This window comes from Aspergillus uvarum (genome assembly GCF_003184745.1).
Source record: "Aspergillus uvarum CBS 121591 unplaced genomic scaffold BO82scaffold_7, whole genome shotgun sequence".
In the NCBI taxonomy this organism is placed as follows: Eukaryota; Fungi; Ascomycota; class Eurotiomycetes; order Eurotiales; family Aspergillaceae; genus Aspergillus; species Aspergillus uvarum.
This window is the reverse complement of record NW_020291304.1, coordinates 678,452-704,451: the sequence shown is the minus strand read 5'-3', so window position 1 is coordinate 704,451 and position 26,000 is coordinate 678,452. Positions and strand designations below refer to the sequence as shown.

The 26,000-nt window shown below is 52.9% G+C and overlaps 11 protein-coding genes across 11 annotated transcripts; 5 read left to right on the top strand and 6 right to left on the bottom strand.

The window, feature by feature from the left end:
* Positions 1–74: 74 nt before the first annotated feature.
* BO82DRAFT_351282 (NADH:flavin oxidoreductase/NADH oxidase family protein) lies at positions 75–2,069 on the top strand. The gene is made up of 7 exons (XM_025634385.1): positions 75–220; positions 286–391; positions 499–930; positions 989–1,008; positions 1,060–1,296; positions 1,399–1,737; positions 1,805–2,069. The coding sequence occupies exons 1-7, from the start codon at positions 152–154 to the stop codon at positions 1,868–1,870; spliced, it is 1,269 nt and encodes a 422-aa protein (XP_025495665.1). The 5' UTR covers positions 75–151; the 3' UTR covers positions 1,871–2,069.
* Positions 2,070–2,392: 323 nt separating this feature from the next.
* Positions 2,393–3,228, top strand: BO82DRAFT_351281 (snoRNA-binding rRNA-processing protein IMP3). The gene is made up of 2 exons (XM_025634384.1): positions 2,393–2,822; positions 2,905–3,228. Exons 1-2 carry the CDS (start codon positions 2,433–2,435, stop codon positions 3,076–3,078), a joined length of 564 nt encoding a protein of 187 aa, XP_025495664.1. The 5' UTR covers positions 2,393–2,432; the 3' UTR covers positions 3,079–3,228.
* BO82DRAFT_389555 (uncharacterized protein) lies at positions 3,161–4,738 on the bottom strand. The gene is made up of 2 exons (XM_025638458.1): positions 4,551–4,738; positions 3,161–4,480 (listed from the first exon to the last, which is right to left on the bottom strand). The coding sequence occupies exon 2, from the start codon at positions 4,309–4,311 to the stop codon at positions 3,370–3,372; it is 942 nt and encodes a 313-aa protein (XP_025495663.1). The 5' UTR covers positions 4,312–4,480; positions 4,551–4,738; the 3' UTR covers positions 3,161–3,369.
* Positions 4,739–5,176: 438 nt separating this feature from the next.
* On the bottom strand, positions 5,177–7,778 carry BO82DRAFT_398883 (serine hydrolase domain-containing protein; the record flags this gene model as incomplete). The annotated part of the gene is made up of 6 exons (XM_025639064.1): positions 5,177–5,218; positions 5,962–6,440; positions 6,500–6,714; positions 6,760–7,021; positions 7,097–7,183; positions 7,241–7,778. 6 exons carry the CDS (start codon positions 7,776–7,778, stop codon positions 5,177–5,179), a joined length of 1,623 nt encoding a protein of 540 aa, XP_025495662.1.
* Positions 7,779–9,205: 1,427 nt separating this feature from the next.
* Positions 9,206–10,630, top strand: BO82DRAFT_258196 (Zn(II)2Cys6 transcription factor; the record flags this gene model as incomplete). Its single annotated transcript, XM_025630919.1, has 2 exons — positions 9,206–9,255; positions 9,331–10,630. Coding segments are annotated over 2 exons (1,350 nt in total), but the record flags the coding sequence as incomplete, so codon positions are not given.
* A 732-nt stretch (positions 10,631–11,362) lies between these two features.
* BO82DRAFT_351276 (sulfotransferase family protein) lies at positions 11,363–12,392 on the top strand. The gene has a single exon (XM_025634383.1). It carries the CDS (start codon positions 11,462–11,464, stop codon positions 12,224–12,226), a length of 765 nt encoding a protein of 254 aa, XP_025495660.1. The 5' UTR covers positions 11,363–11,461; the 3' UTR covers positions 12,227–12,392.
* A 1,212-nt stretch (positions 12,393–13,604) lies between these two features.
* Positions 13,605–14,325, top strand: BO82DRAFT_184998 (uncharacterized protein). The gene has a single exon (XM_025630464.1). It carries the CDS (start codon positions 13,676–13,678, stop codon positions 14,120–14,122), a length of 447 nt encoding a protein of 148 aa, XP_025495659.1. The 5' UTR covers positions 13,605–13,675; the 3' UTR covers positions 14,123–14,325.
* A 4,118-nt stretch (positions 14,326–18,443) lies between these two features.
* BO82DRAFT_398879 (allantoate permease family MFS transporter) lies at positions 18,444–20,453 on the bottom strand (the record flags this gene model as incomplete). The annotated part of the gene is made up of 8 exons (XM_025639063.1): positions 18,444–18,495; positions 18,571–18,751; positions 18,837–19,185; positions 19,265–19,684; positions 19,753–19,813; positions 19,864–20,008; positions 20,065–20,160; positions 20,213–20,453. The coding sequence occupies 8 exons, from the start codon at positions 20,451–20,453 to the stop codon at positions 18,444–18,446; spliced, it is 1,545 nt and encodes a 514-aa protein (XP_025495658.1).
* A 926-nt stretch (positions 20,454–21,379) lies between these two features.
* Positions 21,380–22,689, bottom strand: pyrG (orotidine-5'-phosphate decarboxylase pyrG). Its single transcript, XM_025640536.1, has 2 exons — positions 22,364–22,689; positions 21,380–22,293 (listed from the first exon to the last, which is right to left on the bottom strand). The coding sequence occupies exons 1-2, from the start codon at positions 22,518–22,520 to the stop codon at positions 21,617–21,619; spliced, it is 834 nt and encodes a 277-aa protein (XP_025495657.1). The 5' UTR covers positions 22,521–22,689; the 3' UTR covers positions 21,380–21,616.
* Positions 22,690–22,734: 45 nt separating this feature from the next.
* BO82DRAFT_328100 (MAPEG family protein) lies at positions 22,735–23,841 on the bottom strand. The gene is made up of 3 exons (XM_025632997.1): positions 23,770–23,841; positions 23,570–23,705; positions 22,735–23,471 (listed from the first exon to the last, which is right to left on the bottom strand). The coding sequence occupies exons 1-3, from the start codon at positions 23,799–23,801 to the stop codon at positions 23,190–23,192; spliced, it is 450 nt and encodes a 149-aa protein (XP_025495656.1). The 5' UTR covers positions 23,802–23,841; the 3' UTR covers positions 22,735–23,189.
* A 375-nt stretch (positions 23,842–24,216) lies between these two features.
* Positions 24,217–25,924, bottom strand: BO82DRAFT_371833 (putative diacylglycerol O-acyltransferase (DgaT); the record flags this gene model as incomplete). Its single annotated transcript, XM_025637289.1, has 3 exons — positions 24,217–24,422; positions 24,474–25,476; positions 25,535–25,924. The coding sequence occupies 3 exons, from the start codon at positions 25,922–25,924 to the stop codon at positions 24,217–24,219; spliced, it is 1,599 nt and encodes a 532-aa protein (XP_025495655.1).
* Between the last annotated feature and the right edge of the window lie 76 nt (positions 25,925–26,000).

Here is a 26,000-nt window from a genome sequence, read left to right as displayed (position 1 = left end):
CCAGCCGTCCGTGCCTCGGTTCCGATATTTTGTGGTTTCGGTTCTTTTTCGCCTCCTCTTCTGTGTTCTTTCTGATGCTGTCTCCCTTCCTCGGTCTGTAGCATTCCTTGCGTTTGTGTTGAAACCCCAGGCGTCCATTATTCTCTGCAAGATGTCGGCTGTTTTGCGTGAGCCGGTCCAATTGCCTTGTGGCTTGGTGCTGCCGAATCGACTTGCAAAGGTTTGAGGCTTTGCTTCTGGCTGTCCGTGTTATGTTGCGTGCTTACGATGATTGGGGTTGGGTAGGCAGCGCTCGCCGAGTCACTGGCTGGATCGCAGAATACCATCACCCCGACTTTGTTGAAGGCGTATGAGCGATGGGGGCAGGGTGGTTGGGGGGCGATTCTTACTGGTTCGATTACCCTCCTAGACTCTCCAAATGGCTGCAGTGGCAACTATACGAACGTCTACAGCATCTGTTCGATCCAAAGAGCCACCCCTCTGATGCATCACCAACAGGAAATGTCCAAGTCGACATCAACCACATGGGCCAACCCTTCGACCCGGCCCTCCAAGGCGACTACACCGACAAGACCGACCCCGCCATGCAGCCCCTCCTCGCGAGCTGGTCCTCCTACGCCACCGCCATCCAGCAGCACAGCGGCACCCCCGCCATCGTCCAGCTGTGCCACCCGGGCCGTCAGTCGGCGCGGTTCGCCGGCCGCCGCGGCGTGTTCGCGCCCACCCTGGCCCCGAGCCCGATCCCCCTGCAGATGGGTGGCGACGGCCTGCTCGCGCGCTGGATCAGCCGCTTTCTGTTTCCGCCGCCGCGCGCGATGGACCAGACGGACATCGACCGCGTGTTGCGCCAGTTCGTGGACGCCGCGCGCGTGATGGCCGACAGTGGGTTCTCCGGCGTTGAGTTGCACGGCGCGCATGGGTATTTGATTGGTTTGTTTTTTCCCCCCCCCTTGAAGTCTGGCGGGCTTGCTGACTGGTTTGATTTTAGATCAATTCTTGAATGCGAAGGTTTGTTGGTTTGCTTCCGGGGTTCCGGGGAATTGAGCTGACGTCCTCCAGACGAACAAACGCACCGATGCGTACGGCGGTAGTGCTGAGAAGCGCGCGAAATTCGTGCTGGACATCATCCGTGCGGTGCGCGAGGTGGTGCCGCGCGGGTTCGCGGTGGGCATCAAGCTGAACTCGGCGGATCACAGCTCGAGCACCTTCGAAGAGACGATGACGCAGATCCAGCTGCTGGTGGAGGCTGGTGTGGACTTTTTGGAGATCAGTGGAGGAAGCTATGAGAATCCTGAGGTGGGTTCTTTTTTTTTCCACGGTCTTTCTCATTAACGCGCCTTGCCTTTCCCCAACTTTTATCACCCTCTGCGGAGGGACCATACTGACGAGCGAGGGCAGATGATGGGCCTTGACGCTGCCCCCAAGAGCGAACGCACCCTCGCCCGCGAGGCGTTCTTCCTCGATTTCGCCCGCGAAACCCGCCAGCGGTTCCCCGATCTGGTGCTGATGCTGACCGGCGGCTTCCGGACTCGGGCCGGCGCCGAGGCGGCGGTCCAGCAGAATGTCTGCGATATCATCGGGCTCGGTCGTCCTGCGGCCATCGATCCGGATCTGCCCAAGGTGTTCCTGGACGACGGGCTGGAGGAGGAGAAGGCCCGGTTGGTGCTGGGGCGCGTGCCGGTGCCGGCGTTGGTGCGCTTGCTGCCTTTCAAGGGTGTTGGCGCGGGGTTGGAATCGGTATGTTTGATGTTCTCTGGAGGGTGAATGGGGAGAAGTGGTGGTTTGCTGACGGGTTCTTGCCTAGAATTACTATGCGGGCCAGATTAAGCGGTTTGCCATGGGATTGAGGACTATTGTTCCTGGGGTGTAGGGTGTTGGGTAGAGTTGGTGCAGTGTATAGTCGATGTATGAGCCTTGATTGAGATGCGTTTATAGATGTATAGATCACACGACTGTGTGGTCTATCGTTTAATTGATTTGGGATAAATGGAGTAGTAATTGTTAAGCTGATACTGTCCGAGGCAGAGGGGAGCCATGTCATAGCGAAGAAGTGGATTTGACATACAAAGATATTTGACGACTACTAAAAGAGTTGATAATGCGAAAGATCATAATTTCCAGGTAAGTCTTCGATACAAAAGTGAAAGATAGAAGGATTGATATTGGGATGGCCCGTATACTTAAAAAGGACCCCATCTTACCGCCAACACACCGCCAAGCCCTCTGCTCAAATACAACCGGCAATATCCCCACCGCTCATCCCAAATTTTCTCCTCATCACGCAGCAGAAACCCATCAACACCATTATTGACTCACTAGTACCTACACCTATAACTATACCAATACCAATACCTACCTGCCCCGAGAAGCGCACCTCCACTCCACTCTCTCTCCCCCCCCCCTCGAAATTCCTTTGAAAGGACTCCGCCAAAATGGTCCGCGCGCTCAAGCACCACGAGAAAAAACTCCTCCGCAAGGTCGACTTCCACACCTACAAGTCGGACAATAACCACCGCGAGTCGACGATCCGCACGCGCTACCACCTGCAGGACCCGCTCGACTACCGCAAGTACAACACCCTGTGCGGCTCGCTGCGGCAGTTGGCGCACAAGCTGAGCGAGCTGGACCCCGCCGACCCCGTGCGCCGCAAGCTCGAGGCCGACATGCTGGACAAGCTGTGGCGCATGGGGATCCTGAAGCAGAGCCGTGAGCAGGGCGCCGGCCTGTCGCGGGTCGAGCGCGAGGTCACCGTCTCGGCGTTCTGTCGGCGCCGGTTGGGCGTGTTTATGGCGCGCAGTGGGATGGTGGAGAATGTTGTTGCTGTAGGTTTTTCCCCCTCTTTTTTTGGGGGGGACGTGAGGTTGGGCTGGTGTGAGCTGATGCTAATCAATTCCCCGTGTGCAGGCCAACACATTCATCGAACAGGGCCACGTCCGCGTCGGCACGGAGGTCGTCACCGACCCCGCGTACCTGATCACCCGCAACATGGAGGACTTTGTGACCTGGGTGGATAGCAGCAAGATCAAGAGGACGATCATGACCTACAAGAACAAGATGGATGATTTCGATTTGTTGTGAATGATACCCTGCAAGCAAGAATGGTGTTCTGGCGTTACTTTACTTTCTGTTTCAGTATAAAAAAGTCTTGGGTGTGGGATTTAATATGATTGATTCGGTCAGTCTAGCTGTATAAAATATAATCCTAAGACAGTTTTCATGTAAAACCAACTGCAGGTGATGTGATGTGATGTGATGTAAGATACGATAAACCAAGCAAAAGTAACGATTGACAATCTATGGTATGGGTATCAAGATGAAAACAAAAACAAAAAAAAAAAGGGGGCTAGATGTGCTCAACAACCTGGCCGCTCACTCCGGAATATCCATTCGGAACCGTCGCACACTCCCCTCGTAATTCCCCTTCCCATCCTTTTCCTCGAAAAATGGCATCCGCCGAGCCCGCGACTGACACCATTTCGGGGCCACGCGCCGCCAGAACCCCCGCATCCCGCTGCTCGCCTTGTCGATCTTCTCGTACTCCCGTCGGCGCGTGGACGGCGAGGTCCAGTCGATCACGGTCACGGTCGTCGTCGTTGTCGTGACTTCATCGGTATAGTCCCATACCGGGAGCGTGGATGCGCGGACGGGAGTCTTGTGCACTTCGTGGATTGAGATCGGCGAGTACTTGCCGCCGTTCCTTGCGTTGGTGTTGGTATTAGTGTTGCTGATGGTCGCCGTCACGTTGGAGCTGGTACTGGTACTGGGGGAGCGCTGATTGCGCGGGGTCAAAGGGGGTGTCGGTTGTTCCTCCTGCTGAAACAGTCGACAGGATTCCCGATGCAGGGCTAGGAGATCCTCTCTGCGGGTGGTCTGGTCGGTGATGGGGGTGATGGAGACCGTGGTGGCGGTGCGACGGTGCTGCGAGTAATGAGAGCTGCTGTGGCGGCTGCGGAGACTGCTCTTGCGGTGACGGGATGTCGAAGAAGAAGAAAAAGAAGAAGACGACGACGATGTGCTTGTGGTTGTTGCTGCAGGAGACGACGGGGACGGGGTTCGTCTTCTTTTGGGTGGCGCGGCGATGCTGCTGCTGCGATCCTCCAACGCATGGGCATCCATACACGGCGATAGGCTTATCTCGGTGACCTCCAGTGTCGGGTAATCTTTGATAGTAGTCGTAGGGGCGGGCTTGCTGCTCACTCCGGGTGAGATATACGTTTGCTCTGGGCCTGGGCCCGGGCGTGGGGATATAGACATGTCCAGAGGGAAGGCGGGATTTCCCTGCGAATAGTAGAAGTTGGGGGCGGTTGACATGTGATTTTCTTTTTAACTGTGAAGATGACGGCCCAGCCGATGCACACACATGCCTCGAGGAAGAGGAGGGGGTGGGACTTTAACAAGCAGGGATCATCTTGGCAGCGGGTTGATGTACTCGAGTTGGTATGTGTGGCGGTTATCAGCTGGTGTCAGGGTCGATTAGGTTCTGAGAGGGGCAAGTCAGTCGACCGGCGATCAATACGAAGGAAGAGAACAGGAGAATACATAATACGGACCGGTGGATGTAGCAATATACTCTGAAAAGTACCTTGACAGGTATTGTGCCTGGTATCTGGTACTTCTACTCAGTACCTCTCGTCAAGGTAAATGAGAGACTGACAATCGAAAAAGAATGAAAGACTGGGTGCGAAGGTATGAAAGAACAAGAAGAACAAGAACAAGAACGGAAATGCACGAGAATGAGAATCTATTGTGTTGGGAAGAAGGGGGGGGGGGGGGGGCGTAGGTAGTACTTAGGTTTTAATATATGCTAGACCCCATTTTGCCCTTTTTCTCTCAATTTCCCTTTTCCCTCCTGAACGCAGGCTGCATTCATTCCAAGCGGCAAACCAAACCAGTTTAACCGCCAGGGTTGCATTGAAGCGTCAATTTGGGGGGGGATGCAGGGATCGGCGGCAAGGAACCTTCAACCACCAGACTTGCTGGAGACGATCATCATGGATCATTTTGAATAGTGTTTGAATGAGTACTGTGTACGTAGACTGGGGACGGTAAGTTCTCCATAATAATGCACCCACTGAACCTGTTCTTCCCCTTCCAACGCAGGTTCTTTTTTTCTTCGTCTCTTGCCCACTGCGGGGCTCTGCTACTCCCCCCTGCATTGGGTGTGTTTGTTCACTGTTCAGTCTTTTTCAGGAATCTCGACCTCGACCTGACCCTTAGACTAAGGACTAGTTAAGTGGTGGTTAGTGTGCCCCCCACTTGGAATTGACTTGCTGTCAGCCAATCTTCCCTCCCACGGTCCCGCTGCCGTCCTCGAGGCCTCACCGCCAGTTACCTTTCTTTCCTCCCTCTTCATTCACACTTCATGGTTTTCTGCACATATCACGAGACTGCGTTGTCGTCGTGATTTACTGCCTCACAAAGCTCCCTCTCCTGACATGTCATCAGAATTCTATCGCCGTTTCACTTTCACATTCCGTGGTGGACTGGGAGACATCATCCAGACTCGACATGACCGCATCCTCCACAGTGCGTGGGGTGCGAGACATTCCTTGGACGGTTGGACCAAGTCTAGATGCCTGACGTGACGTGATTCAGGAATGGTTCTGGCACCTGGCCCGAGTCCGTGAGTCAGTTCCTTCAGAACCATGGATTGACTTCGAACTAAACACTTGATCTGAACTATAGGATCCACATCGATCGCTTACCATCGCCGGTTTTCCCAGCGATTGTTACCATGATGACATTTCTCTCAACCACAGCACAGTGGTACAACCTAGTACCTTGGCAGACCCTATCTCTTTTCCTCATGATAAGCGATAACGGACATGTCGAAGTATTGTTCTCCTGCATATGCTGCGTCGCAACGGCAGACACGTGGATTGGCAGTTTCCTCTTCGAGGTGCAGTACGATATACTAATGTGAGGCGTCATAGCCATCTGCCTTTTCAAGACCATCCTCACCCCCCTCGCCTCGACTGCAACGGCCTTCCCCTGTTTGTTCACATCAAACACAAACTCATCGAGCCCAACGGCTCCGTACACAAAAGCGTCCACAAGGAACCAGGTCGGGCATGCTCGACTGAACGGTCCAATCCCATCGACTCCCAAACTCAAATCCCGGAAGACCGCCCGGAAAGACACCCGCCCTGGTGTCTCCAGTCCGGTCGGATACAGCCGCACGCTGAGATCCGCAATAGACGCGCCCGGAAGCAGTGAAAGTGTGTTAAACATATCGTTGCCCTCATTGAGCCATGTATCGACCCTCAGTCCAGGGCCGTCATCCGTGGTGATGGTCAGTGAGGATGAGGAGTTTCTCGCAAAATAGGACCCCATGAATCTTGGGATCGCCTCCTCTTTCGCCGCTTCGTCGAGCGCGGGAAGAAGCGGGTTTGCAAGGAGATCGGATAAGTAGGCAGCCGTCCAGTGTGTGTTTGTGCCGGCTATCAGTATGATGAAGCCGACCTTGTGGTCTGGTGACAAAGCAAGCATGGACGAGTACGACCCCAGATCTCCGGCTTGGCGTAAAGATCGACCACTCGTGAGGAGGGAAATGAGTAGATTTCCCAAGGAGCCCCGACGGCTATGTCCAGTGAGGATGTGTGACCAGCCGGTTTCAACCAGCGCCGAGTATGAGCGCTGGAAAGCAGCCGATTGTCAAGAATGGCGCGGCCAAAGGTGGCCATGTCCTTGGTCGACGAGTAGAGGCCACCGGTACTACAGGCTGTCAGCACAGTCTAGTGATGGAGAAGATGCAAGAACGGTGTCTCGTCGCCGAGTGAGTAGGCCCACCACGTGGTCTCTACATCGCCGGGGATGATCCCAAGTCTGTCCGCTGGCTTGTTGTAGCTGGAGCGGGTGAGGTTGAGCGGGCGGATGAGGTCCTGAGACAGGACCGTCTGGTAGCTTTGACCGGTCATTGCTTCCAGAGCGTATCCGATGATCTGGAATGCTGCATTTGAGTAGACTAGTGTGGTAACAGTCGGAACTATGGGGTGTCTCTTCAAGAAGCCGTCGAAAAATCCTAGATTTATCAGCATTTTCCATCTAGAATAGATGGGAGGCTCACGTTTTCGATCACAAGGCATGCTTGGCGCACCGCATGAGGGGATCTCGGCTGGCGAAAGCTCAGGAAGGCCGATTGCACTTGGATCAGGCAGCAAAGTGGCTAGATCGACGAACCCATCTATGCATGGATGAGTGTGCAATACAACAATGATCCTGGCAGATACGGGTCACTTACAGTCTCGCGGTATCCCCGCTAGGTGACTTGCCAGCTGCCCGATTGTCACCTCGTTCCAGCGCACAGAATCAATCTCATTCCCACGTGGCTTGGTGCTCAATCTTCGGGGGATATACTTCGCCACCGGATCGCGAAACACAGTGTCCCCCCGTTCGATGAGAACCAACAAGATTGTCCATATCTTTGAGCCGCTACCGATGCGGAACACGGTATTCGCATCCACTACACTAACCCCTACAGAAGTGTTGACATTTGGAGCGGTATAGTAGGATTCGAAAAGGGGGTCCGCGTCATCCGTCGAAAAGACTTGAATGGCAAACGATGTGTTGTTAGAGTTAAAGATGTCATTGAGAGGGGATGTTCCTGCTATGGCTGCCTCGAGGGCCAAGGAAATGTTGTTCTTCGCGGCGAGGAATGCGCTGCTTGTCGAGAGTGCTCTCGGGGGCGGGAAGATGGGTCCCAGAAGCGGACAATAATTTGGTGATGCAGCGAAAACCCAAGGGGAAAGATAGGCAAGCAACGCCAGCGACAAGTACATTCTGGCTTGAAAATGCTAATGATGCTCTGATTTCACGCTTCCCGTTTGATCCATTAGCAGAAATTGGAATCAAGGGACATCGAGCAAGCCCCCTCAACTATATACCGGTAGTCAATTGGGATTATTGGCTGAGCATCTCTCTGCCGCTCATTCTCAATTATTCCCCTGTATTGCTTGGGATTGATAGTCTGTCCGGATGCGGCACCCCATTGACTGGTCAGAAGGGTAGCCCCTTTGATGAGAGTCAACCTCAAGACCAGAGTCTGGCTTTCACACCGTACCGCAAAAATGGTAAAGATATCGGTGAGAGGACCGCGCTGGGCTGATGCTATCTTCATTTCTCTAGGCCTCATGCTTCTGGGTCTGATTCGATGCCTCGTTGTTTGGTATCGTTGTGGTGGAAGTTACAACCGGATTATACATGTCGGAAGGTGAGTCCGTCTGCAAGCAAGAGCCACTGAGCAATTGCTTCGCGTCCGCACCGGCCCTTTTTTAGAGACTCGTCACGCTGACTTTGATGAAGTTGTTTATGGTCAATCTGATAGACTTCATCTAGTCGAGGCAATCCCAGCAGATTGGGTCTGTGGTGATTGGCTCTTCGACATTGTACAGGCACGTGGCTTGGCGATGCGCATACCCAATCCAATCAGCACTAGGGAGTCTAGCCTCTCATGACTCAGTCCAGCAAAGTTAATATCAATGCAATCTTGTCGTATGCGCATCATTGGATGGATGCAGGAATACCCAGAGCGGTGTGTTTTCCGCGGCATCTTATCAGGTGAGGTGTTCATGGGGGCATTTCATTCCGGGGATTGCTTCCTTGAGTGCGCATTAGTCCAGAGCCGTCGGCGTTCGTTTGCTTGGGCTCGAGTCTGAGTCACTACTTGATCGAATCTGTCTTTGCGTAGGCAGGAGTGGTTGAGACGACGCTGCCAGGGGACAAATGCTCAGGTGTGTTTGAGTGTTAGATATCTGTACCTGTGTGAAGGGAATGGGGGACTCGGCGCCTATGACAGTGGATTCGGATCAGCAATCATAGCATCATAGTTTCAAGGATACGTAGTCTAGGACCCAGATCCCCACCACAGAAACCAAGATGCCAATTTCCTTGGCATGGAGCCGCAAGGAAGACAAAAGGGCAAGTAAGAGGAGCGAGGAGACCGACAGGCTCCACAGCGGCACTGCCAGACAGAGAGAAGGAGACTGACTCCAGTTCGTTGTTCGGTCCTCCCCCTCTCCTTCCCCCTGACGGCCCGCCCCATCGGCTCGTCCAGCCGCTGCTGCTAATTTAGTGCGGGTCGCTCTCCTCTACGGAAGTCTGCTGATTATTAATTTAACAACATCGTCAAAACACCACCCAACTACTGACTACAATGGACTCGGGCCCCTCAAAGGACTTACTTACTGCGTCGAATAAGTCTCCGGTCCGGCGGCGTGCTTCTAAGCCAAGATCCCGTACCGGATGTCGCACCTGTCGGTAAGTGACGCACATCAAGGCACTATACAAGTGATTTGATTATCCGCTGTTGCTCGGCTGACGCATGGTCAACAGAGCGCGGCGGATCAAATGCGATGAAACGCCCGGAGCATGCCAGCGCTGTACCTCCACAGGCCGAGTCTGCGATGGATACGAGGTCCAACGACTGCCTCTACCCCCACGCAGAAAGACAGCAACTGCTTCTCGAGTTCCTGCCTTAGTGCCAACCGGCTTTCGCTTCACAACCACCACAGATGAAATACGCTGTTTCTCGTACTTCCAACATCGTTCGATCTCTCATCTAATCGCCTCGGTCGATAACCCTCTCTGGGAGAAGCTCGTGCCCCAGATGAGTTACAATGAGCCGGCCGTATACCATGCGATCGTGGCTCTGGGCTCAATTCATCAGAATCTGGAAAAGCATGGCTTGCGCGTGCCGGGAAAGAAGTCTAATAGCACTTTAGAACGTTTCGCAACGGAGCAGTCCCTCAGATCGTTCTCTTTGCTCACCCAGCGCCGTGCTTCACAGGATCCCGCCCTGCGACAGGTGATTCTCGTCTGCTGCTTGCTCTTCACCGTAACCGAACTGCTCTGTGGACGCCCAGAAACCGCGAGTGTGCATCTAGCGGGTGGGCTGAGGATTCTCCGGGAGCTCAAAGCACAGAGGTGCGCGCTCTCGCCGTGGGAACAGCAGACCACCCTGGACACGTATCTGCATCTTCAGAGTCAGTCGTTTTTCATGATGGGCGGGCCGATTCTGACCACGGATCACGAGATAATCTATGAGAGGCCGTATGAGGACCATCTATCTACGTTCACCACCTTCCACGAGGCCCAGCGCGCATTCGAACCCGTCTTCAACGCCAGCTGTGGCTTCCACGTCATATTTTGGAAGCAAAGGCGAGGGATCCCGGTCCCCGAGTTCTACCAAGCCAGCTTGCTCTCCCCGATACGCCTTCTTTCATGCTGGAATCGGTTCCTGCAACAGCTCGAATCGTTTGTGGCTGCACCATCCACCCGCCTTGGTGCAAAGGAGAAGCGGGGCGTGCAGCTGCTGAGAGTCATCACGCATGGACAGATCGTAGGTGTCAAGAGCTGCCTCTTGCTCAGCAATGATCTCTCCTTGCAATCCCTCATGGAGGACTACGTGGACCTGCACCGAATGCTGAAAATAACATTGGACCAGATCCAGAACCGCCCACTGATTAGCCTCGGAGTTGGCCTTACTCCCGTCTTTTTCTTCTTGGCTCAGTGCCCCGACTATGAGATCCGTTTGTGGGCTATCGATGGTCTACTGTCGTGGCCGCATTGTGGCGGCTTCTTCGACACCAAGCAGATGGCTCGACTGGTGCTCCAAGGGATGAAGACTGAGCTGATAGCGCTGAAAGAGAGCTGTCCACTAGGTGTGGACGGGGTGGTGTCTTTCTTTAACAGGGAGGATGGGTCATCGTTTGCTCGAATCTTGCTCTCGGGAGAGGATGGGGCTACAGAACGGTTGCTGAGGCTTGATGAGTAGTTTCGTAGATGTCACAACTAGTCTAAGTATATGTTTCTCATGGTAGTTGTAGCGTTGGTCCGTCCCTAGTAGGAGTTTAGTCCGGTTCCCTCTACCTACATATTCTCTTCAGTTGTGTACAGCGTTTTCGAAGCCCGAGCAACAAGCGATGTCATCTCCCAGTCGAACATTGGCGGGGATGTCGATGCGCCACATCGTTCGCAGTAGGAGAACAGATGGGCGATCATTCTTCAATCATGCTTCATCGCGATCACAAGGCCAGCAGAAAGTGAGAAACTTCTGCATTCTATCATAGCTCCTTTAGCTTGAAGAATTCAAGGTTTGTTCAGGCGGCCGAAGGGACGCTTACGGTCGAGGTGCTCGGCCGTCGCTGGTGGCTCTGGCTGGACTGGAAGTTGGTTCCTGCCAGGTGCCAATTCTGCAGGATGTACAGTACAGGGGTAAAAAGTCACTCCCCGGTTAAGTTTGCTGGCTGGTCCTGGTTCGAAATCAGTGGAAAGCTCGGCGCTTAAGGCGAGACTCCAGCCAGAAGGAAGTAACTTGTGTGACCCTCGATGGTTACTGCCGCTGCAACGCCTTAGCAACCTCTCATCATCCCCCGATCATTGTTCCCACCCTCCAGCTCCTTAGGACAAACTCTGGTCTGAACTTTCTTCCTGCTTGCATTACCTCTGCCAACCTACGTACACGATGGGCCAACAAGCGTCCGTCCCTCGACCCGGGACACACATCCAAGTCATCGGCGCTGGCCTCTCGCGCACGGGCACCGCCTCCTTCAGCGCCGCCCTGGAGATCCTCCTGGACGGCCCCATCTACCACGGGGGCACGCAGACCCTGATGGGCCCGCCCACGGAGATCATCTCGTGGAAGCAGATCCTCCAGAACTGGCTGTCGGGCGACCACGCCACGACGCTGGCCCTCCTGCAAACGCGCACCGCGGGCTACGCCGCCATCACCGACGCCCCGGCGTCGCAGCTCGTCCCCGAACTCCTCGAGCTCTACCCGGACAGCAAGGTCATCTGCACCGTGCGCGACCCCGACGCCTGGGTGCGCAGCATCCAGCAGGTCAGCTCGATCGTGCGCCTGTGGTTCCTGGGCGCCGTGCTGCTCCCGCTCCCGGGCATGCGGCACTTCATGGGCTACAACTGGCTGCTGCAGGCGCAGTGGGACCGGCTATACCGCTCGCGCGACGTCGCCTGGATCTACCAGCTGCACCTGCAGTGGCTGCGCGAGGTCGTGCCCCTCGATCGTTTGGTGCTGTTCGATGTCCGCGACGGCTGGGAGCCCCTCTGCCGCGCCCTGGGCAAGGAGGTCCCCGATGTTCCATTCCCCCGCATCAACGACGCCCAGGCCGTCGATCGCATCGCTGAGTACCACATCCGCCGAGGCCTGATGCGCTGGGCCGTCATGTTGGCCGTGGTGGGGCTGGGGGGTTACTGGTTGCTGAGAAAGTAGTCGACACTGTGTGCCTGTAGGTTTTGACGAGGTTGCATACTGGATGTGTCCTGTTCTGTACCTTACCACACTGTACAGTACTCGAGCCTGGATTGGCATGCAACCGAAGTGTTTCGTTGTATTCATATGTAGCAATCCTAGAAACCAGAAATTAAGCTTTTGTTCAGGCTTACTTGGCTTGCAGCCACTCCCACGATTTGAAGTCTGCTATTTTTACGCGTGCTGGTGGAAGAGATTCCATGGCTTCGAATCAAGGGGTCTTGTCAGCATGACAGCAGCAGAATAACTCCGAGAAAAAAGCTTGACGGCCGAGTAGAGTTCGGCCTGGGCAAAGCTTATCCCCCACATTCCTTGTAGGGAAGCTGCGGGTGTCGGCCCGTTGGTTCCATGTGCTGCTGTCCCGGATTCACGGCGTCTCCTGACTGTGCCTGAACAAGCCCCCTGTCGTTGATCGATTCCATCCTCAGAGTGAGAGAGAAGGAGAGAAGAGGGGAGAGGGGGAAGGGAGACAGAGACGTATGGCTCTCTCCGGGCAAAGGTATGCTTGCTGCTCCCGATTCTCTGCGATATTGCTAACGTTAGTGTTGGTCAAATCTACAGATCCACGGTCGAAGTCACATTGTAGTCGACAGCTCACTGCCCATCCTTCCCTCGCTCGGCAGGGTAGCATCTGCTCCAACCTTCCACTGAACAAGCTTCGCGTGGTCTCCACAGGAGTAACACCAGACGGCTCCATCTCGAAGCCAAAGCCCAGGGTCTCTTGTCTGCTCTGCTCCCCCCTCTTCCCCCAACCTTGCTCTGCTACCTTCGGCCGGCACCCTCCCCTGACGGCCGGCCATCCAGCGGAAAACTTTCACGTCAAGCTCTGCGTCCCTCAGCTTCCTGGGTCTCCTCAGGCACACATCCTCACAGCGGTTTCGACGACGTCAAGTCTTGGCATTGGAGCAAAACCAGCGCGATCCCTCGCTCGAGGCTCGCGGAATCTTTCTTTCCTACACAGCTCTCTCTCATCGCCTAGCAGCTCCTGTATTTACTTGCCATCTTGTGCATAGTGTGTTTAGGTAGTTTCATTTGTAGTGTCAATCTCTTGTGTCTTTTTCTAGGTAGTTTTCATTTGTTGCATCTTGTCTTTCCTATCTTTTCTTGTCTCCTTGTATCTCTTTCTCATCTTGTTGGCATATTCTTATCTGTCTCAAATGTCTTATTTGTTAAGCAATTTCTTCTTTGTTTAGCTGTTTCATATGTCTCTTTTCTTACTATCTTTCCTTCTCATCTTGTATATCTTTCTGTCTTTTCTATCTTCTGTGTCTCCTCGTGTCTAGTTTCATTTGCTGTGTCTTTCTGCCATCTCTTCTTATCTCATCTATCTGTTTTATTTCTTGGGTTGTTTCATATGTCTCTTTTCCTTACGATCTTCTTTTCCATTTTGTGTGTTTTCCTATCTTTCTTATGTTGTGTATCTCCTTATGTGTGGTTTTCATTTGTTGTATCTTCTGTCTTCTACTTTCATCTGTCTTATATGTCTTATTTCTTTCGTTGTTTCATATGTCTGTTTTTCTATATATCGTCTCCACCTTGTGTCTCTTCTTGTCATTTATTATCTTATTTTGTGTATCTCCTTGTGTGTGTGTGTTATCATATGTGTCTTTCTACCTTCTTTCTTATCTGTTTTGTCTCCTTGGTTGTTTCATTTGTCTTATTTCTTCATCTTCTTCATCTTCTTCATTTCTTATATATGCTGTATGTGTTACTTTTCTTGTTTCCTTGATTTCCTTGATTTCCTTGATCTGCTTTCCTATCTTTCCTATCTATTTCATTTGTCTCGTTTGGTTGATTTTGGGAGTCAGGCGTTTTTCTCTTTTCTGCATCTTGTTTGATCTTCCCTATCTTGTCTGATCTTTTTGCCATCTCGTTTGACTGAATTTCTTTCCTAGGCCTTGGTTGGGTGGTTGGGGCGGGCCTGGGACATCAGGCAGCACAGCTGCCTGGTGTCGATCATCTCCTTTGATCTACTTGCCATTTTCTTCCATTTTTTTTTTCGAATCTCGGTGTTATAGTTTCTTGGTATCTCGTTTGATCTTTTCTATCTCGTCCGATCTTTCCTATCTTGCCTGATCTGTTTGATTTAATTTTCTTTCCTAGGCCCCGGTTGGGTGGCTGGGACGGGCCTGGGACATCGGACACGCGAGTGTCTGCTGTTTAAAGTGCAGTTTCGAAAGACACTGGTAAGTTCTTCCTCTTGATCTTGAGCACCTGGCTAACAATGTACAATGTGCAGACACAGTTTGTTTTACACAGGCCTCGGATGGGTGGATGGGACGGGCCTGGGACATCGGACACGTGAATCTGATGTTTTTACCTTGTGATGTACATTGTTGAGATAAAAAGATGAGTACTTCCTTCCTCGATATGATGGACTTTACTAATGGAAGGTTGGCAGATAGTCTGCCCAGGTCTTGGTAGGGCGGTAGGGTAGGGCCTGGGAAGACACTTGGCAGTCCTGGCTGTCAGGTGTCTGTTAAGTGCAGTTTCGAAAGAAACTGGTAAGACTTGTAACCTTGTTATCAACTACTGGCACTTGACTAACAGAGCTTTGCAGACACAGTTTGCTTGCACAGGTCCTTGGACGGGCAGACGGGACGGGCCTGGGACATCGGACAGGCGGGTGTCTGATGTTTTCCATAAGCTTGTGAAAGAAAAACTGGCAAGTCCCCCATCGAGCAGCTTGACTTCGCAGAACTTGGCTGACCTGTTTCTACCTACGAAAAAAGGAACAGTGTGAACTAGCCTGGGTGGTTTGATTGGTTTTGCAGAGTCTGAGGACGTTCAACAAGCCAGTGCCATGTCTACATTTGGATCATAGCCTTGGTAAGTGCTTGGTTCTTGATCAAACAGAGGCTGATTGGGTTCCTGTCAGCAGGGGATACTTCGAGTCCAGGCCGTGGGCGGGCTGGGTGGGTGGCCTGGAACTGAACACTGTAGCGTAGCTCTCGGTGAGTGATCTATCTTGTTTATGAAACCGTGCTAACTCTTCTTCATAGTAGTTGCCTTGGCCTCGGTTGGGTGGTTGGGAGGGGCCTGGGTCAAAGACACTGTAGCGTAGCTCTGTGTCGATTCGGTGAGTGCTTATCTCGTGTCTGGCTATACTGAGCTAACCTTGCTTTACAGTAGCTTCTGAACAGCCCTTGGCCGGGTGGTTGGGAATGGGCTGGGATATACGACAAAGCCCATATGCGACAGTTCGTAGTTGTCTCGAGGCCATGGTTGGCGGATGGGGCCGGAGACACGACAAAGCCCACACGCGACAACCCTAGGTCATGGCGGGCGGACGGGACGGGCCTGGGTTATGTAGGTGTAGTTTTGCACTCCCCTGGTAAGTTGGTAAGTGAACACTATTCTAACTGCACAGCATCTTCTTTGGTGGGGACTTGGCTAACTTGTCTGCAGTAACATGTACATTGTAGAGGCCCCGGTTGTGTGGTTGGGACGGGCCTGGGATATTTTTTACACTCATGGAACCAGGTAGCTCGATGCTATCCTGTGCCCGTGGGTCCAGGTGTAAGTGTCTTCAGTGACTTGTCCATTGGTTGACTTGGCTAACCGATACAGACGTCCTTCCTCCCCCTATTGTTTTTCCTAGGCTCGGCGGGTGGCTGGGATGGGCCTGGGACATAGACGGTGGTTTCACAGTCTATGTTTTATACTGATACTGCTTTTCTTTTTATATTTCCTTTGTCTTTCCTTTCTTTCCTTTCTGCTCCTTTCTTTCATAGGAGGATAGTGAGTGATCCCCTCTGGCAGGAACCAACATGTGCTATTGACTAACTTCTGTTTTAGGTGTTCAAGAAGTGACAAATAAAGCAATCTTTTTTTGGCCTCGCGCGAGGCCTACACATCAGGTTTCCTGGTGTTGACCCTGCTGTCACTTCGAGACCAGGTGAGTGAGATTCAGCCTCAGTCTAATTGAAGTGCACTGACACGCGTTGATGAACAGGATACATAGTTTTCTTTTCTCCTTTACACAGTCTTGTCTCCCATCCTTCTGTTCATGTACGGATGTATATATATATATATATACATATACGGCTGATTGAATGCGTTGGGGAAAGGGTCTGGAAGGGGCTGCTCGTGTTCGTTCTGGAGAAGTTGGGTGAATGGATGATTGGATGGGGCCTGGGTGCAAGGATCCCAGTGTTATCTGCTCAAACGACCACCTCGGCTCAGCAGCCTTTTCCACGACAGACCTGGGATGGTGGGAGGGTTGGTCGCCAACACAATGTACTTCGGCATCGGCACTGACGACGACCTGACGACCTCGACGAAGTCGACGACAACAACGACATCGACAAGGCGACGAAATCGGCAGGCCTCGGCTGGGTGGTAGGGACGGGCCTGGGTCCTCGACAACGCCCTCGATAATAACACCCTTACGAAGGACTCGACAACCTCAACGACTTCAACGACGATGACAAAACTCGATGACAACACGACGCTCTTACGACGACAACGACGACGGCAAGGCAACGAAATTGACAGGCCTCGGCTGGGTGGTAGGGACGGGCCTGGGTCTCCGACGACAACAACGACGCTGACCTCACAACATCGACACCGATAACAACTTCGAGGATGACCTCAACCATGACAACAACTTCGATAACGACTATATCAGCCTCGACGACATCGACAAGGCAAAAAGAACGACAGGCCTCGGTTGGGTGGTTGGGACGGGCCTGGGATAACAGCTGTCTCTTACCTCACGAAGTAAGTGTGCTAAGGGCGTCTATCCTCGTGATGCAATTGGGTTCAACTAACATGTCATCGTATATGATATTGGCGACGTTCTCTCTGCACTGCGACACTAGCCGAGAAAGGGCAGTTTTTGATTACGACAGAATCTGTTCTCACCAGCGGCTATGTCGAGGACAACTACCCCCTTTATAGTCTCGACAAGCATCACTCGACGAAGACCGCCTGACTACAGCTCTTCTAGCAAAGCTGTGCTGATGGTGATCACCTTATGAAAGAGGCCTTGGCTGGGTGGTTGGAATGGGCCTGGGCAACGATGTTGATTGCCTCGCCAACAACTGCTTACCACTTTATGACGGGCTCTAGCCAGGCGAGTCGGATGAGCTAGAGCAGTAATGACGGCTACATCCGTTATATAGTGACCTCCTTGTCACCAATTGATCTCACTCACAGGCCTCGGTTGGGTGGCGTGGCTGGGACGGGCGTGGGGCATGTACCACGTACAATTTTTTCACCTTTTCACTAACTGAATCGACAACTATCTCGACAGCATCCTCCTCGACAGCATCCTCCTCGACAGCATTCTCCTCGCCAGCAACCTCCTCCACATCGACCTCCTCAACATCGACCTCCTCAACAACACTGCCTTCATCACAGGCCTCGGTTGGGCGGCTGGGACGGGCCTGGGTCATCGATGATACCATAATCAATGACATTCCACATTAGTACTGCAACAAACCATGGTAAGTCAATGGCCACCCCTCTGTTATCTGACTGTACAGATCATGAGGGACTGACGCCATGCCCCAGCCAACATTGCATCCCTCACGTCCCATCTCTCGATACGAGGTCTGAAGTGTCGGGAGAGTGCAAGTCGGCCTTAGGCTAAAGCGCAATGAGGGAGACTCTTCTGTATAGCCGTGGCTTTACAGGCTGGATGAAGTGCTTGTGGTATAGATGTCTGAGACAGTGCGGTTGTGTGGTGAAGGATGTCCTGTTGGCAGGATAGGTTCTATGAGCCACGGACAACGCCCTTCCTTGAATTTGTGTTGTGTATGGGGATCTCTGTGACTTGGTTTGGAGTGTGCCGGGGACTGTGGACTCCGACGAGACGAGGTAGCTTGTCTGTATGCGGAGTCGGATTATGGTTCGTGAGGAGCGAGAGATGCATGTCATGGAAGATGGCCTGTATGATAGAACTTGATTTCCAGAGAGAAATGTTCTCGGTTTGATTCCACGAAGAGGCATCCATATCTTCCAGGGGCCATGAGTAGTCTAAGCTTGATGTCTACAGAACCTGCTAAGCTGACATGGGTGCGCAGTTTTATTTCAACGGGAACTTATAAGCATCTAGTATAAGCACATAAGATTATGTCATATCATATCATATAATCATGAGAAAGCCCACATGAGCTGTGAGTTCAAGCAAGTAGTGTATAAACAGGCTCCGGGCCCGCAGAAGAGTGGTTCATTACAAAGCATAGACAAGATCATGGTTCTCCCAGTCCGTGAGGTCCATCCACCTTGCACCAAAGGTCAGCCCGGTATACAAAGGACGAAACAGAGTGATAGCAAGCAAGGAAGGGTGAGGGACTTACTCCTGGTTCTCCAACCGGGTATACTCCGGACTCGAGCGGATGCGAGCCTTCTGCTCGTTTTGTCGGCGGTACCACCACCAGATCAGTCCGAGGATCATCATCGACACCCCATAGCAGACGATGATGGTGATTTCGGCGGGGACGTAGCGAGGGGCGTCCTGCGGGCGGAAGACTTGGGGGCCTGTTTATCATTTAGCTACCGGGTCGAGGTTGAGAGAGTAACCCTCCACTCTGAATAGATAGTTGGTACTGAAGAAAACACATACCGATGATATTTCCCGCGCAGTACCCGATGAGATAGATCGCTGCGACGGTTGTCTTCTTGGTGTACCCGGCGACGTTGGAGGAGATCATGGCCAGCAGGGCCACAAACGAGGTGGCGCTGGCTTGGGTCAGGTAGTAGCCGATCAGTCGGCCGACGTTGTTGGAGAGCGGTAAGGCGACGATGAGAACCATCCCCAGGATACCGGAGACGAGACCGCCCGCGCTGCAGAGGAGGCGTTGGTTGGTGTATTGGCCCAGAAAGCCGCTGCCGATGAGGGAGAGGATCTCCACAACGCCGCCGGGAGTGCCGTAGAGAAGAGATTGTTCCGCAGTGTAGCCGAAGGAGGTTATCTATTCCCTTGTGTGATTAGTGGGTGCGGTGGTGGTGGTGGTGGAGACAGACTGAACGACCCAAAGGATGGAAACGTACCAGCTGACTGAAGAAATTGGTGATTCCGCCGTTGGGGATATCTGCGATGAGAGCGTAGAAGAAGAACGCCCACGTCATCGGATCGATCAGGGCTTCCTTGACTTGGTGGAGCTTGAAATGCTTGTTTCCGATACCTTGCTGGTTGACGCGAACGCGGGCCACGGCCAGAATGCGGTCTTCCTTGGTGAGCCAGCGTGCGTTGAGCTGGCTGTCGGGGACCACCCAGTAGAAGATGGCTCCAAGGAGGACGGTCAGAAGGCCCGTCACGAGAAAGACGATCTTCCAAGGAGCAATGGCGGAGCCGTGCTTCTCGGTGCCGACGGCGATACCGTAGGCGACGAAGCCGCCGAGGATCTGTGCGAAACCATTGAAGCTGAACCAGATGTTGACGCGGCTGCCTTGTTCCGATTTAGTGTACCACTATTCGATGTATCCATGTTAGAGCTGAGGTAGGAAGAACTAGTGTGGTAAATTTCGGGTCCACTCACCTGAGAGGTTAGCAGAGCAAAGCCTGGGGTGACAGAGGCTTCGAAGACGCCGAGGAAGAAGCTACATGCACGTCAGTAAAGTCGAATGAGACAGTGGCAGGGCTGTCATACCGAATGGCAACAGCTCCAGAGAAGTTCGACACTGCAGCAAAGCAACACAGGATAGCTCCCCAGATGATAATGCACACGGCGGAGTACTTCCCCAAAGGAAGTCTCTGCAGAAGTCTATTGGTCGGGTATTCCCATGCCAGATAGCCTGGTTGATGAACGATTAGTCTTCTTGTTTACGTTTCTGCACATGATAATACGCACCAAAGTAAAATAAACTGCCTAGCCATTGATAGTCATCGCCTTGCAGGTTGATGTCGGTCTTGATACCCATGATACTGGCGTATGACAGGGTTGTTTCTAGAACGTGTCAACAACATGCTACCGCATTGAACCGCATGGAATCGCTCACTGTCGAGGAAGTTCATGCCATAGACAAAACACATGATCGGCATAATGTGCCAATCGATTCTGCGCAAGAGTCGCTTGTTCGTGGCCTCGTCGAGTTCGATCACCTCTCCCTGGAGATCCTGAAAGACGCCCAGCGCCTCATCTGCATCCTGCGCATGTTGGAGGAGGACTGGGTCCACGGCCTTAGTGGTATCTTTCTCCTCATCTACCATTGTATGCGGCTGGGATTTCTCGTCCCCCATATCGACTGCCACCGAGAGGGCAAAGATAGAGAATGGAAGAATGTGTCCAAGTGATAGGGATGTCCCGAGTTGAAAGACAGGTGTGACGGGTGAGGGGCAGGAAGCAAGGGGGAATTGCGGAGATTGATCCGGAGAGACTTGATGGGCTTTAAGACTGTCCTGTGAGATGTCATGGTGCAGCCGGATCGGCAATGGAATTCGCAACTGGCTTTCTTGGAAGAGATGGGGTTGCATGAGCGCTCATAGTCCCTCAGTCCCATAGTCGGAGATAAGACGCTAGTTGTTTGGCTGTTATCTGGTTTATCTGGGGTAGACGGCTTATCGACCGAATCAGGAGGGTTGGATCCCCGTTAGCTGCATGCAGTATTTGGAGTACTGAATGATAGTGCCATCCAGTCAGATAAGAATGAGGGGGAAACACGTTGGAGAGAGGAGAGAGGAGAGAGGAGAGGGGGTGGAGGAGGATGTTGAGGTTTGAAGAGGACTTGCCACTCGTCCGTCCATTGGAGAGATTACCCGAGTGACTCGAGGCTGGACATGATGCTCCTAGGTTGTTTTCGCCTGAGAATGGCGAGGGACGAATCATGCTGGAGCTTATCATGCGACGTCATGAGGCGAGAAGAGGAGAAGAGGAGAAGAGGAGGAAAAGCAAAGTCCCTAAACAGCATCCTGCAAGCGCGGAACTGTCACTCACTCGTTCCGCATCGGATTCCAGATCTGGAGGCCGGCGCTTTGCACCCTCAACTCAGCATTCACAACAGCATGGCCATATTGGTCCCATCCATTGGCAGATAACAATCTTGGCCAGAGTAAAGTATATGCTGAAATATACTAGGATATCCACAGACCCATCATCTGCCCGCCTCTACAGTCATCTACGGTAGAGGCTGGGCCAAGACTAGACACTGTCGACGATGACATTTCAGGTCTTATCTCTTCCAGTCTAGAATTAGGTTATCATCTCCCCTGTTATCAATCACAAAACCCACGACCTGGATGACAAGATGGCAAGATGACTGACTCAAGGGATCTTATCTTCCCGCAGGATCGATACCCCCTCGTTATTATCCGACCTTGGATGCTTCAAGCAATTTAGTCGTCACATGGCATTATGTTGCTAATCCTGTACATTGTCTACAATCAACACCCCACCGGCCCCAATTTTAGTTTCCGCCAACACGGGCCTGGTACGCCTCCCAACCCTCCTTCTGGTACTGCTGCGCTGCCTGCACCGGGTCGGCCGCGGCATAAATCCCGCGACCGGCGATAATGAAATCGGCTCCGCGACCAATGGCAGACGCGGGGGTCTGGTACTGCTGGCCAAGCTTATCGCCCTTGGAGGAGATGTTGACGCCCGTCGTGAACACGACAAAGTCCTCCTCGTCCGAGGCGGAGCTCACCTCGGACTGCACCTCGCCCAGCGCCCGCGTCGATACGAATCCCATGACGAACTTCGGGTACTTGCGCGCGTAGTCCACCGAGGAGGTGGTGTACTGGCCCGTGGCGAGGGAGCCCTTGGAGGTCATCTCGGCCAGGATCAGGAGGCCGCGGTCGGCGCCGTACTCGAAATCGTCGGCCGCGGCGGTCTGGGCCAGGGCCTCCACGATGCCCTCGCCGGGCAGAATGCTGCAGTTGATGATGTGGGCCCACTCCGAGATCCGGAGGGTGCCCTTGTGGTACTGCTTCTGGACGGTGTTGCCGATGTCGATGAACTTACGGTCCTCGAAGATCAGGAAGTTGTGCTTCTCGGACAGCGCCTTGAGGCCCTCGATGGTCTCGTTACTGAAGTCCGAAAGGATATCGATATGCGTCTTGATCACGGCGATGTAGGGTCCCAGACCTATGTAAGTTTCTCGGGGTCAATTCCTGATCATGGGGGGAGGATATTTTCAGGTTTCGGGCGGGCCTACGGTCAGCGAGATCCAGGAGCTCCTTGGTCGTGGTCACGTCGGCGGAGACGGTCACGTTGGTCTTCTTGGCCTCGGCAATCTCGAAGAGGCGCTTGGCCAGAGGGTTGGTGTGCTTGCTGGCACGAGCAGTGTAGGTCAATTGCGACTTGGAAGACATGGCGGGGTTTTTGCGGGGTGGTAGCGGATGACAATTGTACGATGTCGGGTGGGATTTGGAGCTTTTTTCTGGAATTGACTGATAAGGAATGAACTCGAGTACGAAGAGGCTTCCTGTATCGATTAATCAATGTAGCTCAATGGCGGGGTATAGACGAAAAGAAGACCTGCGGAAGAAAATGCGATAGACGATAAAATCATACCCAAAGATTCCCCTCCATCCCCCACCAGCCACATCGGCTTCTAGATTGCTCCACCTCCGACCGTGGGGTCAGCCACACTGAAATGCCGAACGCCGAGGCGGCCGCCCTGAGAGCTTCTCCGCCGAGCTTTTAATGCAGACAGCTGCTAAGCCTAGTATCTCAAGATGCCGAGCACAAGCTATCATTTCCAGAGACTACGATCTGCTAACCATTGCGATTGTTGCTTGCACACTTATCCTGACCCCCCTAGTGAACACCATTCCCTCAGCAACCAGTTTCCACCCCTATCATTCAGTCTTCACCCAGAGCTTCAACATCCAAAATTACTCAGATAAACAATACAAACCCAACAGATTCCCTCGCGAATATGCACTACCTATTATACTAGTACACAGGACGATCAACCCATCCTCAACCCCCTTCCCTAGCCTCACCAACTCCATCCAGAAGACAACCCGCGCACCCCTCTAAAATAACTCCTTCGCGACACCAAAAACCGTCAACCACCACAACGCCCCCTGCACCAACCAGAACAGGCCCCCCCGGTACCGACCCTTACCCTCCGACTTGCCCGAGTACACGTATCCGTGCAGGAACAGCGCCCGCAAGACCACCCACGCCGCGCCCAGGCCCGCCGCCAGCTGCGGGTACTTCAGCCCGGCCACCAACGTGAAGAGCATGGTCTGGGAGGAGTTCTCCAGGAAATTGGCGTGCGCGCGCTGGGCGCAGTTGAATTGCTCGGCTTTGGGCTGTTTTTAAAGTCCTTGTCAGTGACTCCGCGCAATTGATGCCTGGGTTGGAGGGCAGCGGGGATGGAACGACGGGAATGAGGCAAGGAAACACTCACATCAGCCTTGCATTGCTCGACGGTCGCGTAGGTGTGGGGATAGGGAATTTGGGCCTTCTTTCGGGTGCTACCCGTTACGATGCCGTGGACGAACCCCAGCACGGGGATGGCGCCCAGCGCGACGGCGATGACGGCGCTGTGTAACAGATACAAACGTTAGTCCAGGTGTGCGGATAGATAAGATAATCGAAGTGACTTACCCGTAGCCCTCAGGAACAGTCAAGGTGAACATTATGGGGAAGTATAGAAATGGATTGGGTAGAGTGCAAATTGGTTGGTTGGAGATGGTGAGATTGTTTAGTGATATTGCTCGTGTGGCTGATGAAGCCAGATTTGCCGTGGTTTTTGTATGGATCCCGGCCGGATACGGATCTTAAGCTTTCCCTGCGGACCCTCGCACAGCCGGGGTTCCGTGCTGGGAATTCCTCCCACCACCTCTTAATCAAGTCTACGCGTCTTGCTGCCTGCTGATCGGTAAGCAGTAATGATGCTTCTAGGAGGTTCTCTTCTAGCTATGGTTGAAGTGTCGCTCTGTTGCTTCTTGCGTTGATTCTATCCATCGGAAATTGCAGAGGTACTCAAGCCATCCCTAGCCCGTTTACTGCCATTGAATTGGAGGAAAGTGACGAAACAAAGCAAACAATGCTCTACACCTCCATTTTGCTCACACTGCCATATTTCGCTTGCCAGGCAAAGAAATATAACAGCGCTCCCAGAGGTTGACCGACTAGGCAGAAACTAACCCAGAAGATCGAGTTTCCTATCACCCTGCCTGATGGGTCCTTGATCTTTTCTAACGGGGCCGTGATCGCAATCAGCGGCAATTGGAACAACATCCCCGCAAAGGCGACTCCTGCGTTTGATCAGAATCCATGAAAAGAAAATTGCAGATTGTCTTGCTTACCGATCAGATTATGTGTCGGAATTCCAACCAGCATCTCGTGGAGAACAGCGGAGACCAGAAACACAACAGTACTCGCCGCGAGCGGACTCCACCCTCGTCCGACGAGTGGTGAAAACACGTGTCGCTTCATGAAAAGATACACAGGCCGATTCCACGACCGCCAGTACCCTCCGAGGCTGGAGCTGTTCCACCAGTCGGTATAGAATTCGCGGTCACCGAAGCGCAGGACTTCGGCTAGCGCATTCAACAGCGACTGAAACACTGCAAAGAAGCCAGCTAGCCAGATCACAAGGGAGATGGTGGATAGTTTCATCACCCGCTCTAGGATCGACGCAACATCCATCACAGCGATTTTGTCGATGGAATTCCGGAGAACGGGTGCCGCATATTGAGCGGAGAGAAGCCAGATGAATACAGTCAGGCAAAAGAACTCGAACAAACGCTTCGCCACAAAGGACCATCGAATGTGTGATGACCTCGGATAAACGGGCTGGTAAACTAGAGTAGGGGCCAACCAGAAGTAGATGAGGTTTCCGAGAGTGATGTTGCGGGGGTACGGGCAGGACGAGTAGATCTCCGGGAGTGCCGACTCCATAGATGGGTTGAGCATTGCCTCGCGCAAGTCGCGATTGGTGAAAGCATACGAGCAGATCTTGAACGAGACGATGAGGGCCTGCAGCTCACACAGAGTGCCAATTCCAGGGTGATGGATGTAGAAGTACACGACGAAACTGGTGACCCCAAGACTTAATAGAGTGTTAATGCAATGGAAGAAAGCAGAAAGCCACCAGGTAAGCCGGAAAGTCCGCTGATCGCGCTCAGCTGCCTCCGCGGAACCATTCTTCTTTCTTTGGCCGACGACCTGCTTGGCCTGCTTCGACGCAGTCAACTCAATGAGATAGGAGATGAAAAGATGATATGGTACGAGGGCAAAGAGGATCGATCCTAAGACCACGTCCTGTTTGCGGTAGTCATGACATTTGATGCAGATCAGAACGCCATACTACCCGGCGCCGTTAGCCTCGGCATCTCAGTTGCTTCCACATGACAGAGGATCTTACCTTCATGAAGTTCTCGATGATGAGTCGAAGGTTCATCGCCACTGAAGCGAAAAAAAAAGAATATAAGCATTTTCCAAGCAGGAGCGCTCTAGCAAGACTGGCCAGGTCAATCTCACCTAGGACGATCACCATCAAATTGCGAAAGCCGAGGAAACTCGCCGTCACATTGGGTTCGCGCGTGAGACTGGAATGACGCACTTTGGCGTGATATGCTGCTACATGTCGATATTTGCTTCTCTTCTTCTCCTTCTTGACAACAATTGGGCCCTCTGCGCCATTTGCGCCACTTGTAGATGTCTTTCGGTTTGTGGTCGCGGACGACGAAAGAGTGTCGTCACTGCCGGTGCTCACAGCACCTGTCGCGTCGGAGATCTCTTCGGCGGAATGCATGGATGAAATCGCGTTGACAATTTCAGACCCCTAACTCATCCAGTAAGCTCACATCCCAGCTTGGAGGTTGGGTGAT

Coding starts and splice junctions, on each gene's coding strand:
- BO82DRAFT_351282 (XM_025634385.1), top strand. CDS start 152: ATGTCGGCTGTTTTGCGTGAGCCGGTCCAATTGCCTTGTGGCTTGGTG. Junction 1,009..1,059: donor ATCAATTCTTGAATGCGAAG/GTTTGTTGGTTT, acceptor GACGTCCTCCAG/ACGAACAAACGCACCGATGC. Junction 1,738..1,804: donor TTGGCGCGGGGTTGGAATCG/GTATGTTTGATG, acceptor GTTCTTGCCTAG/AATTACTATGCGGGCCAGAT.
- BO82DRAFT_351281 (XM_025634384.1), top strand. CDS start 2,433: ATGGTCCGCGCGCTCAAGCACCACGAGAAAAAACTCCTCCGCAAGGTC. Junction 2,823..2,904: donor TGGTGGAGAATGTTGTTGCT/GTAGGTTTTTCC, acceptor CCCCGTGTGCAG/GCCAACACATTCATCGAACA.
- BO82DRAFT_389555 (XM_025638458.1), bottom strand. CDS start 4,311: ATGTCAACCGCCCCCAACTTCTACTATTCGCAGGGAAATCCCGCCTTC.
- BO82DRAFT_351276 (XM_025634383.1), top strand. CDS start 11,462: ATGGGCCAACAAGCGTCCGTCCCTCGACCCGGGACACACATCCAAGTC.
- BO82DRAFT_184998 (XM_025630464.1), top strand. CDS start 13,676: ATGTTGTGTATCTCCTTATGTGTGGTTTTCATTTGTTGTATCTTCTGT.
- pyrG (XM_025640536.1), bottom strand. CDS start 22,520: ATGTCTTCCAAGTCGCAATTGACCTACACTGCTCGTGCCAGCAAGCAC. Junction 22,294..22,363: donor GCTCCTGGATCTCGCTGACC/GTAGGCCCGCCC, acceptor AAACTTACATAG/GTCTGGGACCCTACATCGCC.
- BO82DRAFT_328100 (XM_025632997.1), bottom strand. CDS start 23,801: ATGTTCACCTTGACTGTTCCTGAGGGCTACGG. Junction 23,706..23,769: donor ACTGTTCCTGAGGGCTACGG/GTAAGTCACTTC, acceptor TCTGTTACACAG/CGCCGTCATCGCCGTCGCGC. Junction 23,472..23,569: donor TCGAGCAATGCAAGGCTGAT/GTGAGTGTTTCC, acceptor CTTTAAAAACAG/CCCAAAGCCGAGCAATTCAA.